This window comes from Ustilaginoidea virens, chromosome 5 (genome assembly GCF_000687475.1).
Source record: "Ustilaginoidea virens chromosome 5, complete sequence".
Classification (NCBI taxonomy): Eukaryota; Fungi; Ascomycota; class Sordariomycetes; order Hypocreales; family Clavicipitaceae; genus Ustilaginoidea; species Ustilaginoidea virens.
The window spans coordinates 1,239,922-1,257,358 of record NC_057320.1 but is presented as its reverse complement, the minus strand read 5'-3'; the positions used below and the strand labels follow the sequence as shown (position 1 = coordinate 1,257,358).

Genomic DNA, 17,437 nt, shown 5'->3' with positions numbered 1-17,437 from the left:
CCCATCCACATCACATCCATCACATCACCGCCAGTTCCCTCCTCTTCCTCATACCTTCACCTTTAACCCTTTATCTTCCTTCCATCGCAATTCCCCATTCTCATTCCATCCCCTTCTCCCATCCATCTCCTCTCCTGCTCCGAGGCGGGCCTTCTTTCTCTGCGTTGTTGCGAATTCCAATTTCACCTTGCACCAGGCCGCAATTTCCCGCTCCCCCGTGTGACTCAACCTCTTGGCCTTTCATGACCCGTGCACGCAATTTCCATTCTCGTTGATTGACTGCCACTCGTCGTTGACCACCGAGAGAAAGAAGGACCCTTGTTCTACAGCACCCGTTGTTTTTTTTTCCCCTAGGGCTGACAAATCTTGCTACCCGTCGAGCTCAGGATCTGGACCGACAGTAACAACTCAACATCCAGCTGGGTAGCCTGATAGCGTTGCCCGCATATTCTCGTCTCTGCACATCAACCTTCCGGCCGTGGTTGCCAATTCAATCGAAAGACCCGCCCAAAGGGCCATTACGGCAACCTCATTCCGCCAACATTGGGTCGGTTGGGGTCTCTCCCCGCACGACACGTTAAACGGACAACTATCACGAGGACGTCACGCTCCAAGACGGATTTCGACAGTTGATGCTTCGAGGTCGGAATCCGAACGGAACTCGGCTTAAGTTCCAAGTGTTGGTTCTGCTTTGAAAGCACTGGTGGCTTTACGCTGCTCGGGACCTGCATACACTTCCACCTGTCGGCATCAACATCTGCTACCTACGGGCACCTTGCCTTTCACTAGGCCATTGTCTCCTACATCGGGACGCTATTCTACGATCATCCATGTCATCATAACGACCTTTCTCGCTTGCTTCTTGTTCACGTTCGAGCCATTCGGCTCTTACCTTTTGTTCGTCACGACCTTTTGATACAGACGCTTCTCTTTTGTTTCCTCGACCCCCATACTTGCCAATGACCTATTGATTATACCGCACACACCGAAGCCCAACATTTGCTGTTTCCATACTTTCTTTCTCATCTTCTCGCTCATATTGTACATTCAACGAGTCACATTTTTTTGGTCGTCACTCTCCGGTTCCAGCATCTCAATTTCAAACCCACGGCCCTAGTGTATCAGATCTAGCGGCTTCAAGTTCCAATATCATCACCATACTGAATTTCTGTACTTTTCCTTTTCTGCAGCCAGGATAAAAACCGCACATATCAGCAAAAGTCATTGTATAACTATCCGTCTTTACAGGTTACAGCCCGAGTTTTTACGCCCCTCTCAATCTTTTTTCTTTCTCTCTCTCTCTCTCTCTCTCTCTCTCTCTTCGAACGATGGAGTGCTTGAAGGACCATTTCGTTAGTGACGTCCTCCTCGATGGCCGATATCGAACAATCAGGCCTCTGAACCATGGGTCCTTCGGCATGGTTTTTGTGGCACAAGACATGATGACATGTGAGACTGTTGCCATCAAATGCTTGACGAAGAAGTCTGCCACCTCGGATGTGGGAGTTGAGCTCGCCGTCGACGAAAAATCAGAAGAGCTCGTGCTGCATAGGAATCTCGGAACCCACGTCAACATTGTGAACCTTCTTCATTCTTTTGAAACCGAGGCCCATGTCTATTTAGTCATGGAATTCTGTTCTCAGGGCGACTTGTACGAAGCGATCAGAAACGGTCATGGACCTCTGGAAACCGAGCACGTTCGTCAATTCATGTTGCAACTTGTTGATGCCGTTGCCTATATTCACTCCAAGGGTGTCTTCCACCGCGACATCAAACCTGAGAACATCTTCCTTACGCAGGATGGTGCAATGAAGCTAGGTGACTTCGGCTTAGCGACCAAGGACAAGTGGTCTTTTGAAATGACGGTCGGAAGCGATCGATATATGGCACCCGAGCAGTTTGATTCAGCTGGCGCAGGGTACTCTCCTGCCGAAGCCGATATCTGGGCTATAGGCATCTGCTTACTGAACATTCTGTTCTCGCGAAATCCATTCACGACCCCAACGGAAGCCGATCCCCTCTTTTTGGATTTTTCTCGCGACAAGCAAAGCCTGTTCGACGTTTTCCCGGATATGTCGCAAGACACGTACGAAGTTATTGTGCAGTGTATGAACTTGGATCCTCGACGACGTTCGCTGGAAGGTGCCCGGGATGCTCTGCTCCGTGTAGTCAGCTTTACCACCGAGGATGAATCTCTGGACGACTTTTGTGGAGCAGAAAAGGCTGCAGTTGCATCAGCCAACCGTGAACCACTCCGCACTCCGTCCATCCAAAGCTCTCATGTGGACAACCAAACTGGTGCCTTCCCGTGGACCAAAGCTCTTCACGCCGATTCTCATGGTCAGCCTCGACAACTCAGTGTCATCCCCGACATCGAGAGCTACACGGAAGACTTGTTCTCAAAGTCCGGGGACACAGCTGACTGGTGCTCTGCTTATGCCCAAACCCCTTCAATGTCATCAGGCTTTGGTTCGCAGCTTGATGTCGCTATGAGGTCTCTTGCAATCAACGACAAGACGCGCCGTACCGTCGTGTCACCTTCAGCTGGCTCTCTCCCAATTGCCATGACGAAACCTTTCGCATTGCCAACGCCAACTATCTTGGGCCGTCGTGATGGAGCTGTATCGAAGAGCTGGAGTGACATGTGGGATGAGGACGAAGAGGTGGAACAGGAAGAACAGAGAAAGAGTCTTCAGGAATTCAACTCTCGCACATGGAGCCAGGAAAGCCAAATCGAGGTGAAGAAGGATGACATTCTGGACGCTGGACCTGTGTCTCAAGTAACCATCAAGGGTGACGTGGATGACGATCTTGTTGCTGACGGCTTCTTTTTCCAAGAGTCTCCCGTCAGGGCACTCGCGGAGATGACTCCTCGCTATTCCCCTCCGTCCAAGAGACTGAGCTTCGACAAGTGGGCCGCATTGGGTGAGCGTCGCAGAGGCCAAAGCGCGTTCACGGAGGCTGAGAAGTTGGTCTACTTGAAACCCCAACGTCGATGTGGTTTTGGGCATAAGATTTGTGAAACTGGCGTTCGGGATCATTCATGCAACACAAATAAGCACTGGGGCAAAGATCGTGCGAAGGAAGCCCACAGAATCAAAGGTAGGGATCTGAACTGGCGCCGGGATCACAAGCCCACCGATTTTGGAGATGTTGAGTGGGTTGGCGGTTGGTAAGGGATTTTGGTCTCGAACCTCGTCAATCGTGGCTGAGGTCTAATCATCGTCATCAACGTAACTCTTGTTCGGGGAGCCGCTGCTGTGACGTTGTCACACGCTGGTCGGAATACTGCGCAGTGCAGGGCAACGGTAAATTGCGCGTCATGGCAGTGGTCAATGTGAATAGATTGGATGGGTGTTGCGACGATGAGGACGGATTGGGGTCTCGGCTCGCTTTCTGTTTATCCAAACTTAGCTAGGATGATAACCAGAAATTACCCGCTCAAGAAGAAAAATAAGCACGTTTGTGAATGTTGGTGTGGATATGTATTTAAGTCCGGTGAGTTTGGTCAGCATGTTTTGATTGACTGGCTTATTTGTCCACGTTTCTCATGCACTGGGCGCCCGTCACCCGCTTACTTTACGCAAAGCAAATGTCTCGTTTGTGGCACAGCCTGTGGGAATCAGGTCCCTCAGACACCAACTTGGCAGTTAATAATTACAGTAAAAGAAATCATGTCCCACTGGACGCCCATTCCCTGCTATTCTACGCAAATGCCCTCGTTTACAGCGCAGTCCGTAGGAAATCAGTGTCGCATATCCCTCAAGACACCAACATTGGCAGTCAGTTGCTGTAACAGAAACCCCCCAGAGGCAGGTAAATGTGACGTGGAGAAATTGACGAATCAACGTAGTTAGCACAGGTTCCTCCGGCTATGCTCCAACAAGATGTCTCGGTAAAAACGTCCAAATGGTACCGACTGTCCCCAGTGCAGAAAAGGTGACCAGCAAGACCCAGGAAACGACTCGCTCGCGCCTGGTGATGTCTCCGTGGTACAGCTTCAAGTAGAAGCAGACGGGCAAAATGACGGAAATGAGGGAGCACAGGGCGGCGCCGAGAAACGCGCAGACGGAATCAAAGGCGGGAAACGCGACGGAGATGCCTAAAAGGACGAGGACGACGAGGACGCGGACCAGGGCTCTCAGGGACTTGGCGACGGCGGGAGAGGAGGGCGCGCAGGAGGGGCGGTGCTGGTCGTCTCGGTGGATGCCGCAGAGCACGTCGGCGGTGGTGACTAGTGGCCGGGCATTGAGGGGGATCTTGGTGAGGGGGATGAAAGTGATGAGGCCGCACATGATGAGAGTGAGTGACTCTGGGTACCCGGACGTTTTGAGAATGTTGGAGGTGATGGCCTCTTCGATTCCGTCGCCGAACATGAGGATGCCAATGACGGCCAGGCAAGTGTCGAGGATGTACTACGAGCGGAAAGGGGTGCGTGTTTGCGACTAGTTAGCGAACGGGAGGATTGCCTGGGGGAACGAGGGGCGCGGCGCGACTGGTTTGATCTTACGGAAAACGAAAAGGTGATGTTGACGCCTTGGGTCCATTTGTGCGGATGCCGCATGTCTCGATAGATCTGTCACGAGGTCAGCTGCGCGGACGAGGTGCATGGGCGGGGGGGGGGGCTTCAGTTGGAAAGATCGAACCGAGGGGAAGACGGAATGGGCCCCCCATGGGCTGGCCATCAATCCGTAGGCAAGGGGCAGTGAAAGCCAGTTGGAAGGGAGTAGGTACGTCTGCGCGGGCTCCCACAACGATCCTGGTGCGTGCTCCTTCGTGAGGCCATCGACAATGACAATGCAAACAACTATACGATCTGTTAGAAGAAGGCGGGCTATTTTGCTCTTGGCGCGGCGAAAAAGACAATGGAAGAAAAGGTAGTGAGTGGGAGAAGTCTTGGGGGAAGCCGCGGCAAAACGTATAAATGTTGGCCCCTTGAACTGCAAGACTAAGACTACTCACTGCAGAAGGTGGCGAATATCCCCAAGACGCTCGTGTAACTCAGCCAACGCAAAGGGAGCATGTTCAGGACAAGAACAAGCACAGCACAGAAGCACTTCCAGGTCGTTCCGCTTGCGAGGTCTGGAAACAACAGGCCGAGCGAGTCGGAGAATAATATGACGAGAGCAACACAGGCCGCAACGAGCTCCAGAGTAAACAATGCCGAGACAATGACTCGAGCGCGGGTGCCGAAAGCGACATAGGCCAAGTCTGAGTACGTGACGATGCTTGGGTCGTACTCCATGCATTTACCGAGCAGTCGTCCGGTATGGGCTGTAACGGAAGCGGTCAGAGTCAAGATGACCAGCCCAAGGATCCAGCCGCTCATCTTGAACGCCAAGGGCAAGCTCAACAGCCCAACGCCGATGATGGCATTGATCGAGTTGAAGATGGACTGCGGCAACGTGCTCTGGCCCTCGACCGCCAGGATCACTTTGTCGCCTTGCTGGACTTCTTTGACAAGAATGGGATGCTCCTCCCCGAGCGCAGTGTCACCGTCATCTGCCTCTGTGTTCTCGCGACCCTCGCCGCCCCTTTCGTCGGCCGAGGATCGTCTGCGGCGGTACCTTGTGCCGCCCACGGTACCGTACGGCGAACCATAGCCATCGAGCACGTCTGGCGCAGCCAGATGGGGAGGAACAGCAAAAATGCTGGAGCGAGTGGATGGCGAGCCACGGAAGAGCGTTTCCGCGGAAACGCCAGCGTCTGAATCCCAACGTTCCTGTTCTTGGATGTCGTCCCTCGTAGGTTCCTCGGCTGAAGGCGTTGTTCGTCTTCCCTGTTGCGCGCATGTGGGCGCACTCACGCCTTGAGGCGACGATGCTTGCAGATGTTGCCCGATGAGGCCCACAGGTGCTCGACAACTGTCGTCAACTTGGCTCCTACCATACTGGATGCCGTCACCTTCCGGGCCCGGGAAATGGTCGGAATCTGTCGCAAGGACGAAGCTTGGGCGACGGGGGATGACTTCAGCAAACGACGCAGCACGTTGCCAGCTCCTTGCAAATGACCTGAAACTGTTAACACCCCCTATGTCGGCCAGTGCTGAAATGCGCTGCGTGACGGAGGACCTGCAGATGCGGAAAAGAGAAGAAGGGAAGGGAAGGGAAGGGAAGGGAAGGGGGGGAGAAGAGCAGTCAGTCAGCCTTTTGAATAGACCCGGTGGGACAGACCATCAAGGGAAATGAGCAGTCCGACATACCTCCTTCTTCGCTGTAGGTCGAGGATAGGGCGTCGCGCGTCTTCCGCATCGTCATCGGGAAAATCGCCCTCTTCCAGTATTACGCTCGATCTCGGGCTTCCGAACCGAGAAGAAGCGCCCTCGTGCTGGTCCCATGGCGCATGGTTCTGGGGCATGGGAGCCATGGTTCGTTGCCGATTGCCGCGTCAGTTCAGCTTTCCCCGTTCAAGAGGCTGGCTTACTGACAGCCGTCTCTGCAGCGAAATGGCCAGGCAGGTTCAACAGGAGTACGCCAGCTGGAAGAGGCTGAGAATGAATGCTAGGGGCGACGATATGCTGGAGCCATGCGTTCCAATTCCAGCAAGCAAACGATGGCGGCTCCCGGAAGGGGACGACGGCGTGAAGAGGATCAGAGTCGCCACTTGATCTGCTGGAAGCAAATTGTTGTCTTGTCGGCGGGCATGAAGCTGGGGATTTGACCTGGGACAAATCCCGTCCTGTGGGTTGGGGGGAAGTGGTAATTGATGTATGTGTGTACGGAGTATGTATGTATGTATTATGTTATGTATTTGTGCCCGCGGCCAGAAGCGGCATTGGGGTCGGCAGGATGTGGGGGCTGGCTGACTTGCTCGCCTCAGCTGAGCCGCCAATGCTGGTCTGGTTTGTATTTTCGTGCTTCTTTCTCTCTCTCGCTCTCTCTCTCTCTCTCTGTCTCTCTCTTTCACGCAACCCAACTTGCACAAACCGACCAGTCACGTCACAGATCATCCTGTCCGACACGCCATCCTCGCCAGCCGACCTACTCTGGCAATGAGCCCAGCCAGCCACAACCTGCGCCATGGCATGCCAACCGAAGCGCACCCTGTCACCAGCGTCTGACCGCCAACGACTCACCGCTGCAGTTGAGCGTCTTCGCCTCACCTTGTCCACCATCCTCCCTCTACTCGACGCCTTCAACCACCGACACCGCAACCAGCATCGCGCCTCGCATTGGTGGTCAGCCTTTGGAGCCCTCCGTCGCTCCCTCCACGCCCTCCTTTCTCGCTGCCCCGAGTCGCCGTCCCGAGACACCAGGCCCAGCCGCCTCGACCATGTCGTCACACGGGCCGTCTTTATGTACAATCACACGATTCCCCGCGCTTTTGTGTCAGTGAAGCCGATGCTGCCCCCGATATGTTTGTGGGGCAAAGGGGAACAAAACAGGAAAAACAAATAAAAAAAAAATACACACACACACACACACACACACACACACACACACACCCCTTTCTGCTGACATGCCGAATGAATGTAGGTCCTTCAGCCAGCTGGCGGCAGATAATCAGCATGCGCCGCTGGGCCTAATGCTACTAGCCGCCCTCGGCCAGGCACATGGCTCGCTACAGCTGTTGCTGGACTGCGCGGGGTGGAGCCAACAGCATCAGTCTGCGCCGAGATGCAAACGGCAGCAAGATCCAGGGGAACAAGCTGCCGCCAGCAGCGGACTTGCCGACAGGGGTGTCGCCGTCTCCAGGAAAGGAACGCCAAGAGCGGAAAAGCCTCCCGTTGCTGTGTTCGACCCTGCGACAACACCGACGAAGTGCGACCAACATCAGAATTCTCCAGGACCCCGACGTGTCGGCGAGGACGCCGCAGAGACGCGTAGCAGGAGGCTGTTGGAACAGGAGGATGCGGACAAGGTGAGGAAGAAGACGAAGAAGAAGAAAAAAAAGAACAACGACAAAGGCGGTGACGAGCTGGCCCAGTTGTTTGACTCCTTGGATTAGAAATTCTGGCACAAGGAGTCTTGATCACTTTTATCTATCAACTGTCAGCCAATTGCCCATGTGGTCTCGAGGATGTTCATGTTCATGCCGCAACAGCCTCTTTCAGGTCACGAGATCCTTGTGCGTCATGCTCACTGCACATGATCCTCTGACTAGGATCCTCATCATCGAAACCAATATCCACGGAATGTCCAGTACAGCAAAGACTCAGTATCATTATAAGCGACTTGAAGAGACTTAAAAAAGAGTAGTTCCTACACAATCCTCGAAGCCTGTGGTATAGTAAATCAGCCTTTGGATGGTTTTCCTAAGCGCCGACCGCGGTGATGATCCATGTTTTTTTTTTTTTTTACCCCTTTTCATTCTTTGCTCCCTCTCTCGTTGACTTCCAGACAGGCTTGCAGCTGCAGCTGCAGCTCCTAGCGCCATCCCCCGCTCCACGGTTAATAGCCAAACCTCAAGCACTTGCTTGATACCCGACGTTCCTCCCCGTCTTGAATCACATCATTTGCCCAAACTTCGTGATTCATTCTTGTGTCGCTCTGGGCGTCAAAACGGACGATAGGACCAAATGCGCGCCTTCATGTCGCCGGATCCAGTGGCAAAGTACCCGCCCTGAGGATTGGGCGCCACCGAGATGACCGAGTTCTTGTGGCCCTGAAGCATCAGCTGAGTTGTGCCGGTTCGAGGATCCCAGAACTGGACCCCCCTGTCCTTAGACCCGGATAATACCCAGTTCGCATCAGGCGTCAGCGCAACGGACAACACAAAGTCCCGATGACCCTCAAACGTCTTGACACATTTGCCCCCTTTTGGAGCTCCGCTCTGTCCGCCACGAGGAGAGCTGAGCTCCCACATCTTGATTGTACGGTCAAGACTACCGCTGACAAGATCCTTGCCGTTGGGTGAAAATGCCACCGAGTAGACAGAGTCCTTGTGCCCATCCGGGCCTTCGAGACGCTCGACCAAGAATCCGGAATGTATGTCCCAAACTCGGACGCTCTTGTCGAGAGACCCAGCGGCGACGTATTGGGTGTCGGGAGAAATTGCGACGGTAGTGACACCGTCTTCGATTGTCAGCGTCAAGGTGTTGGTACCTTGCTCAATATCCCATAGTCGAACCGTTCGGTCGCCACTGCCTGATGCTATCGTTCTTCCATCACGCGCGAAATCGAGCGAGTAAATATCTTGCTCGTGGCCGGAGAAATGATTGCGAATAGTACGTGATTGAATATCCCAAACCTAGATAACCCCATCATTAGTCCATGTACTGTACCACCTTGTGTGAAGTCTGCGCGAGTTTTTTTTTTTTTTTTTTTTGGGGGGGGGGGGGGGGGGGGGGGGGTTTGGTGTAATTTTCACCCTATTTCGAATTTGTGGCGAGACTTACTCGGATCAGTTTGTCTTCAGCACCCGTTGCCAGGTAACGTCCATCAGGGCTGAAGCATACACTTCGAATGTACAAATCCGCAGTCATGTCTTGTGCGTTGTGGTCCTCCAGCACGCAGACCTTCTCGCCCGTTTGAACATCGAAAATTTGAGCGGACCTGTTGCATCCCGTGGCAACATATTTGCCGTCGTGACTAAATCGGACGCAGCAAACGACGCTTTCGTGGGTGAGAGAGTGGACAAGGTCCACATCCAAAACTCGCTGGACGGCAGGATTGAAAATCGCGTACCAGTCAGCACCCGTCTTTTTGTTATGCGGCGCAACAGCATCGGGCTCAAGATCTCCCAGCGCATTTCCCACTGGCGGTGCTCGAGGACCGCCCATGCGCCCGTGGTCTGGCGTGGGGTGGCTGACTTGAGGTGACTGAGCATTGCCAGGATATGGCACAGGAGTGTTGATCTGTGGGGTGGCCGGGCCAACAGCATTCGGCGCGCGGCCGACACCTCGTCTGCCCGGGCCCGGCGAAGCCGTACTTTGAGGTGGTTGAGGACCCATTCCGTTCGATACCGGACCTTGAGGGTATCCTCCTTGGTAGGGCGGCTGTTGCGCACTCGGGTGCGGCGGAGGAACAGGGAGTCCAGGAGGTCCCTGAGCTATCTGATGCTGAGGCCCCATTTGCTGCTCTTGGGGGGGAGCATGTTGCTGCTGCTGTGGTGGGGCCAAACCGGCCTGATTGCCACCAGCCATGATGCCGCTAAAGAGGCCATTTCCTGGGGCGATTGATGGAGGCTGCTGAGAAGGGCCAGGATGCTGGGGAGGTCCAGGCATGCCAGGTTGGGGTCCGCCTTTGCGGGCATTCTCGAGCTGATGTCGAAGCATGCTTATTTCTTCCTCATATCTGACGAACATGGTTAGGAGACATGCTATATGTACGCGGATTTGCTAGAAAGAAAAAAAAAAGAAAAGAAAAACCGATGCCCTCTGACTCACTTTTGCTTCAGAGTCATATGCGTCTGCTCCATTGCGTAAACTTTTTCGCGAACTAATTGCATCTCGCTGACCTGGGCGGAAACTGTGGGTGCACGTCGAGATTAGCCGAGGCTCGACGGTTGAATTAAAACGGGAAACAGGAATTGTCACGGCAAGTAGCATACTTTGGTGTTCAAAGCCCTCGGTCTGTCGAAGCTGGGTCTCAAATTCGGCTCTTATCTGGTCAAGAAGCTCGTTTAAGCGGACAGAGCTGCTCGGGGGAGCCGCTCCCATGCCTCGGTGAGAATACATGGACATGACGGAATGACTCAATGTATGCAAAGTACGGCGCCTCGATAATTCTGGATCAGATACGCAAGCGGGTAGTATGGTAATCGGCCGTATCGGATTCAAGGCGGCGGCGACGCAGGCGCGATCAGCTGCCTCGTCGATGGACTGATTTGACGGTTGGGTCGGGTTGGATCGATGAGATTGGCGAGCCGACAGCTGCCAATTTCTCACGGACAGAGCTCGCTCAACGAACAGGTCGGGTGCGGATGTGAACAGATTGCAGAATCAACCGAGCTGCTCGAGAATTGAAAAAAAATAAAAAATAAAAAAAATAGAAAAACGAATGCAAATGAAGGCCAAGTGCTTGATCAATGTTGGACCGGCCTCGCGGGATCACCGTATGACGATGGTCAACAAGTCAGGCAGTTGCGATGTTGCGCGGTAGTCGAGTCGATGGGAAGCGGGAGGGAAAAAGATGAAGAGGAAAGGCTGGTGATGGAGGAAGCACAAAGCACAAAGCCGTCGCCCCGGGATGATGGATTGATTTGTGGAGCAATTTGGTGGAGGGTGGAACCGAGACTGAAAGTCCTAGACCCGATGTTGGCTTCTGTGTTTTCTGCGCTACGGGCACAGCGGCTGACGGGCCATCCCTGGTATCGAGTACTGCGTCCGGATAGAGTCTAGTGGTAGGCATCAGCCGACAGATGTAGCTTTGGTATCTGCGGTATCATTGATGGCATTATGTAAGGTAATTGGTGAAAAGGGCGTGGCGCCTATGTACCCAGCTACCAGACTTTAACTGACGGCGACTTTTACCAAGGTGTGATTGGTTAGGAGATGCATTGTCTTCTTCTGCGATGGCGGCGCAGAGACTCATCAAGGCGCCTGCAGGTGGCACGGGGGGGGGATGTAGGCACTAGGGGACGTGGCAGCAGGGGTGGCGGCACGTCTTGGCGCATGTCTCAACTGGAGAGGGGAGGCGCCAGGGAAATAAGGTCAAGGGGGCTAGCGTTGTGTTAGACGCGCGAAGGTACCAGATGAGGTCAACTTACCTTGGGAAATACATGCGTCTCTAGGTACCTCGGTGCGACATGGGAGGAAGCCAGCACCAGAGGTTACACCACATGGGACTGCATAAAGCAGGCTCAGTACGGAGTACTCCGTAACCAGTGCTCCGTGGCACAGTATAACGGATGCCACCTAAAAGTACCATGATTACTTGGGTTACTGCATGACTACCATCGAGCACCACAACAATCGTAGGATGCTTTAGCATAATACAAACTGACTGCATTGATGTCTTGCTGGGAGCTGATGCGCGGGTGGCCGTCACTAGAAATGAGCTTGGCGCAGCATGGCACTGAAGCATCTGGAAGGAGGTAGGCACTTGCTTGGTACTCCGTACAGAGTGGAGGCACCTGAGGTATGATGCAACATTCGGCGACCTGGCGTGCAGCACTCATGGTTGCGTCGAGTCGCATCCATGGAGTCTGGTGCATAAAAGGTTGCGGGAGCGACAGCGCAAAACATAGGTACCTACCTAGGTAGGTAGGTAAGCGACACTTCGGCAGTCCGTGCATGGGACGGGAAAGTGTCAACTCGCTCTCGCTCGGTGGTGTACAGTGTACGGAGCACATACACTGCTTTCCTGGCCTGTGGGCTACATCAGTGACCTCCGACTCCCCGCAACTATAAATTATGCATTGACCCAACATAGGCTGCGAGGCTAGGCATGCATAAAATGTCAACTAGAGCCCAAGGCCCCTCTCCCTCTGATGGGCGAGTTTGCCGTACCAGACCCGTCAACCCGCCAAACAAGCAACTAGTTGGGCGAGTGAAAAGTTCCCGGAGCAGTCGCTTGGACCGTCGCTAGGCGAGAATAGGGCAAGAGCTTGCCCGACTACTGTCCTTGCAAGCTCCGAGTTCCCGGCGAATAATGCTATTGCACATCTGTGGCTGGATCGAGAAGATTGCAACATTTGGAGCAACATTTAGGATGTCAGGTACATTCCGATTCCCTAGCCTGCTCTTGGCGCTAATGGCGGGGGCAATGCTCCATGTCCCCGCCTCTTTATGTACCTACCTAAGGTACCTATATGCTTCACTAGAACAGACCAGACACCTCCAATACCGACCTAAAGCAGCCCCAACAAACTTTGGCCGAAAACTCGTGCAATTCCACAAAAACAAAAAAAAAATACAAAAAAAAAAAAAAAGGAAAGAAAGAAAGGAAGAAGGAAAAAAGGTCTCTTGCCTCGCATGCTCGGGTTGGCAATCGAGTCTGAGTTTGCTTTTGTCCTGTCTGCAATATGACCACCTAGTCTAACCGCTCCCATACGCTATACTTCACCAGGAGTCTGTCTGCAGACCTGAGGTGCTCCCCATGCCCCATGCCATGGTCTATGCCATGCTACGCACAAGGTTCTCGGAGCCCGTAAAAGTGGCCATTACGTCATGGCAGAACATCGGGGCACTGTTTGCAGTTGCGAGTATTCCTCGGAGTTCTTCGTGTCAATGGCTGACTGACCACCTGAGGCTTAGCCTGGTCAGGTCATGGACAACCCAACCCACTCGACGGTTGGAACTTGGGAGCAATCCTTGGCGTGCACGGTGTCCCGAGTCCCAATTTCTGACTCGTACGTTGCTACATAGCAAGCCATCAGTCTTGCTGAAAACCACTCAGCCACTTCTAAACCAGAAGCCTACCATATTGTTTTGGCGCCGCGACCCTCAACTACTTTCGACCATGTTGACCATGTTGACCAGAGAGAGCCCTGTGGTTGATACGCCCATCACAGCGGTTGATGATGATGATGATGATGATGATGGTGGTGGTGGTTGGGGCTCCAAGTTGATTGATGGCTACAACTTCCACATGGCTCAAATCTGGCAAGCCTGGTGAGACCCCACCCACGGCAGCCAGTTGTCGTCCGTACATTTTGGCTTTTGTACATATTGACTCCATAACCTCACCAAGACTTGCATGGTCATCCAGCACAGCACAGCATTGCATCAACAGCCCCACTGGTCTGTGTCGGGGTCGGTCGTTGGTTTTTCTGCGCTGCTTCAATTCTCGGTTTTTGCACTCAACCCGACGGCTGCCTATCGACTCCCTCGCTCGCCTCAGAAATCAGAAATACAGTCAGTCTGCTTAAGCAAGATGCTGTTGAAATCCGTCCAGCGGCTGGTCCTGCCGCCAACGGCAGACATGCATGTCCACTTACGCCAGGGCGATATGATGGACCTCGTTGCTCCCACTGTTCGACAAGGCGGCGTTGATACTGTTTTCGTGTAAGATTCTGTCGCATTGGTACCCTTCAGCAGACATAGCGGAAATAAGACAGCACCGTCGACTATGCTGACAATGGCCTTGGGGGGGAAAGAATGCCCAATCTTGTTCGTACTGGATCCCGCCATTTGCATTGATACCTTGAGCTCTGATGTGCCAACCACTACTTGTCATGCTCGCTTGGGGCCTTTCATACTGACTGACAGTCATCAAACCCTAGGTTCCCCCAATCACAACCGTGGAACGAGTAGGTTCTTTTTCTTTGTTTCCGCTGTTGTGAAATTTCATTCTTCTTGACACTCGCTGACAGATACAAAAAGGCCCTCGAGTACAAGTCTCAACTGCGCAGCATTGAACCCAAGGTTCACTACATGATGTCTCTATTCGTAAGCTTCACATTCACAGGATGAGTTGTCGTCTCCGGGTCCGGCGCTGATGCAGTTAGCTTCATCCTTCTGTGACCCCCGAGGTAATTGCTCGGGCTTCCCAAGCAGGCATCACCGGAGTCAAGATGTATCCTCAGGGTGAGGTTGGTGGGTTCTACTTATTTCCCGAGACCAGGACTGACATTTGTGAATAGGTGTCACCACCAATTCTGAGAATGGTGTAGCAAATGTGGAGGCCTTCTACCCTACCTTTGCGGCTATGGAAGAAAACGACATGGGTGTGTACCAATCTCGCTGGTCCCTCGTGGAGGATTCTTTGTTGCAATAAACGAGTGACTCACCAGACTCTCTCTTCAACTAGTCCTGAACCTGCATGGCGAAGTCTTGGAGGCATTGGCTCCTGAAGGAACTACACTGGAAGAGGCTTTTCTGCCTACGTTGAAAAAGCTTCATGATCGCTTTCCCCGCCTGCGCATAATCGTGCGTCAACATAACCCCCCCCCACCCCCAAGTGCTCTACCACCATGTGAGGCTACCAAATACTTACCATAACAGCTCGAACATTGCACGACATCTGCCGCCGTCGAAGCCGTCAAAGCATGTGGGCCTACTGTTGGTGGTTCGTACATTGTACCCCGTGGCCTTGTCTCGCCTCCCCCTTTCACCCCTGATGCTAAAAGATATCGATGGCAGCAACTATTACCGCCCACCACCTCTATCTAACAGAAGCTGATGCTTGCTGTGACCCATTCGCCTTTTGCAAGCCTATTCCCAAGAAGCCGACGGACAGAGATGCCCTTTTAAAGGCTGTGGTCAGCGGCAACCCCAAGTTCTTCTTGTACGTCTCCTCCCTCCCCATCAAATGAGCTACTCATGGACATGTGACGGAAAGCGACCAAATCCTAAACGGTCTTCAACAATAGTGGAAGTGATAGCGCGCCGCATCTGATGCAATCCAAGATTTCTACGGAGCAGGGAAAAGCTCCTGCTGGAGTCTTCACCCAACCTGTTGTAACGCAACTGGTCCTGATGGCCTTGCAGGAGGCAATCGAGCGCGGTGATATTCCCGAAGCTGATGTAACTCGGGAAAAGTTGGAAGGGTTCCTCAGCTACTTTGGACGCAGGTTTTATAAACTTCCTGAATTGCCCGGCGAGAAGATTGTATTGGAGCGAAAGGGCGAAAAGATTGCTACCACGGTGAAGAGCTCCGATGGCACAACAGAAGTTGGGATTTCTCGCGCTGGCACCGAGGTCTTTTCGTTGACCTGGACAGCCGCGTAGGTGGAGACGCAGTTTTGACGAGGAAAAAGAGGTTGCGCCACGTGAAGAGAAGTGATGCCAACTCAACTTGCAGTCGACCCGGTGCTGTTTAGCCAACCGCCGCGTGGTTCATCAGAACGCTCTCAAATGGGGGCATTTATCCGCAATTAGCTGACAGTACTTGGAACCCCCAAGACCGATTTCAGGATGGCGGCTGCTCGTACATGACGCAGCAACACAGTTTCCGCTATACCGGCTTCTGCTCCATCTTCTCATCCACATGCATGTGAGCATCCTCAATTCCCTTGGCCACCTGCACGACGCGCATCCTGGCATCCTCCTTGTCAAATAAGAAGGTCAACTCCTCAAGAGTCGGCCCCGCAGTCTCAACGAAAAAGAAGTAGACGGTGATGAAGATGATGGTTACCCAGATGCAGTAGTATATGTATATTTTCCATCCAATGGTTTGCAGCGCGATTGGATTGACATAGTTTCCAAATATAGAAGCAACCTGAATGGTGAGCAAGACAAAAGCCCAAGTCTTGGCACGCATCTGGTAGGTGACGACCTCGAGGGAATATGTGACAACCAGGTTTGTCCATGCAAACGTGTAGAATGCTTGGAAGACGAAGATGCACACGAGGACAAGCCGACCAGCGGGCAGCGAATTCTGCTCCAGATACTGCTGCGCAGCAATGGTCCAAGCAACGAAGGCGGCAACGACGCCGCCGGAGCCCACGAGGAAAAAAGTGCGCCTCTCGAACCTGTCGACGATGGCGGCGACGGTGAGGGCGACGATATACTGCCACAATGTCAGCATGGCGTTGACCAGAGTGATGTCCTTGTGGTTGTTGACCCCGGTGTCTTTAAGGATCTGGGTGAGATAGTTGGACACGAGCAAGTTGCCGGAGCTTTGACTGAAGAGGGCAGTTGCGAAGCAGAGACCGATTCGTTTCAGGTTGGGCACTGACGAGAAGAATCCACCCCATGTCATGTTCTGCTCGGCCTCCTTGGCAATGACTTGCTGGATCTCGGCATACTCGAACGCCACGACGGGTGATAGGGCATCGCCTTCGCCGTGGTACTTGACGAGGATCCGGCGGGCTTGGTCAAGCTTGCGCTTGGCGACCAGCCATCGCGGGGACTCTGGGGAGAAGAAGATGAGGGCGAGCTGGTAGGCCGAGGGCAGGATTTGGACGAGCGTGGGCAGCCTCCAGGACCACTGGCCCGGGATCCGGAAACAGCCATACGTTGCCCAAGCGCCGACGACATAGCCCAGCACAATGGACGTGTTGTAGAAGGTGGTGACCTGGACCCGCTCCTTGGGGTGGCTCAACTCGGTGACGAGGACGGCAGCAGTCATCTGGACCAGGCCGCTGCCGAAGCCTAGGATCATCTTGCCGCCAATATACATGTCCAGGGAGGTTGCGAAGAACTCGACAAAGACGCCAATGATGATGACCAGGGAGCCGAGGGCCGTGGGAACACGCCGCCCAAACCTGTCGCCTACCCAGCCCAAGGTGAGGAGCGGAACGACGCCACCGATCGCGTTCGAAGCGCCGAAGAAGCCGAGCTTGGAGCCCGTGGGATGGCCGAAGCGCTCTTGCCAGGCGGGCAACGCTTGCATGCCATTCGTCATGGACTAGATGCGCCGATTCAATCAGCGTCAGCAGGACTTTGGACCGGGTTGGTTCTGTTCTTCGTTTTGCTTTCCCCCGCCGGGACTCACCCCGTCGATGCCAAGCGCAGCGCTCGTCACGAGCGAAGACGTGAGCAAAAAGTACAGAAGGATTCCATTCTTCCTTTGCCAGAACGGAGGGATCGACTTGAGATCGATGGGCGTTGCTATGTTGTCTGTCGTGTGGGCGGCTGACGGCGCCATTTGCGGCGGCTGGAGGAGCAACG

The 17,437-nt window shown here is 53.7% G+C and overlaps 6 protein-coding genes across 6 annotated transcripts; 3 read left to right on the top strand and 3 right to left on the bottom strand.

Moving 5' to 3' along the window:
- Positions 1-1,328: 1,328 nt before the first annotated feature.
- UV8b_06317 (uncharacterized protein) lies at positions 1,329-3,176 on the top strand (the record flags this gene model as incomplete). Its single annotated transcript, XM_043143814.1, has 1 exon — positions 1,329-3,176. One exon carries the CDS (start codon positions 1,329-1,331, stop codon positions 3,174-3,176), a length of 1,848 nt encoding a protein of 615 aa, XP_042999749.1.
- Positions 3,177-3,872: 696 nt separating this feature from the next.
- On the bottom strand, positions 3,873-6,357 carry UV8b_06316 (uncharacterized protein; the record flags this gene model as incomplete). Its single annotated transcript, XM_043143813.1, has 5 exons — positions 3,873-4,415; positions 4,511-4,576; positions 4,647-4,807; positions 4,963-6,071; positions 6,203-6,357. 5 exons carry the CDS (start codon positions 6,355-6,357, stop codon positions 3,873-3,875), a joined length of 2,034 nt encoding a protein of 677 aa, XP_042999748.1.
- A 662-nt stretch (positions 6,358-7,019) lies between these two features.
- Positions 7,020-8,188, top strand: UV8b_06315 (uncharacterized protein; the record flags this gene model as incomplete). The annotated part of the gene is made up of 3 exons (XM_043143812.1): positions 7,020-7,327; positions 7,476-7,860; positions 8,054-8,188. 3 exons carry the CDS (start codon positions 7,020-7,022, stop codon positions 8,186-8,188), a joined length of 828 nt encoding a protein of 275 aa, XP_042999747.1.
- A 308-nt stretch (positions 8,189-8,496) lies between these two features.
- UV8b_06314 (uncharacterized protein) lies at positions 8,497-10,624 on the bottom strand (the record flags this gene model as incomplete). The annotated part of the gene is made up of 4 exons (XM_043143811.1): positions 8,497-9,189; positions 9,338-10,235; positions 10,328-10,409; positions 10,492-10,624. 4 exons carry the CDS (start codon positions 10,622-10,624, stop codon positions 8,497-8,499), a joined length of 1,806 nt encoding a protein of 601 aa, XP_042999746.1.
- A 3,133-nt stretch (positions 10,625-13,757) lies between these two features.
- UV8b_06313 (uncharacterized protein) lies at positions 13,758-15,553 on the top strand (the record flags this gene model as incomplete). The annotated part of the gene is made up of 10 exons (XM_043143810.1): positions 13,758-13,888; positions 13,981-13,993; positions 14,107-14,133; positions 14,207-14,272; positions 14,332-14,410; positions 14,467-14,550; positions 14,634-14,752; positions 14,828-14,891; positions 14,966-15,110; positions 15,196-15,553. The coding sequence occupies 10 exons, from the start codon at positions 13,758-13,760 to the stop codon at positions 15,551-15,553; spliced, it is 1,086 nt and encodes a 361-aa protein (XP_042999745.1).
- A 226-nt stretch (positions 15,554-15,779) lies between these two features.
- Positions 15,780-17,414, bottom strand: UV8b_06312 (uncharacterized protein; the record flags this gene model as incomplete). The annotated part of the gene is made up of 2 exons (XM_043143809.1): positions 15,780-17,174; positions 17,262-17,414. 2 exons carry the CDS (start codon positions 17,412-17,414, stop codon positions 15,780-15,782), a joined length of 1,548 nt encoding a protein of 515 aa, XP_042999744.1.
- Positions 17,415-17,437: the final 23 nt, after the last annotated feature.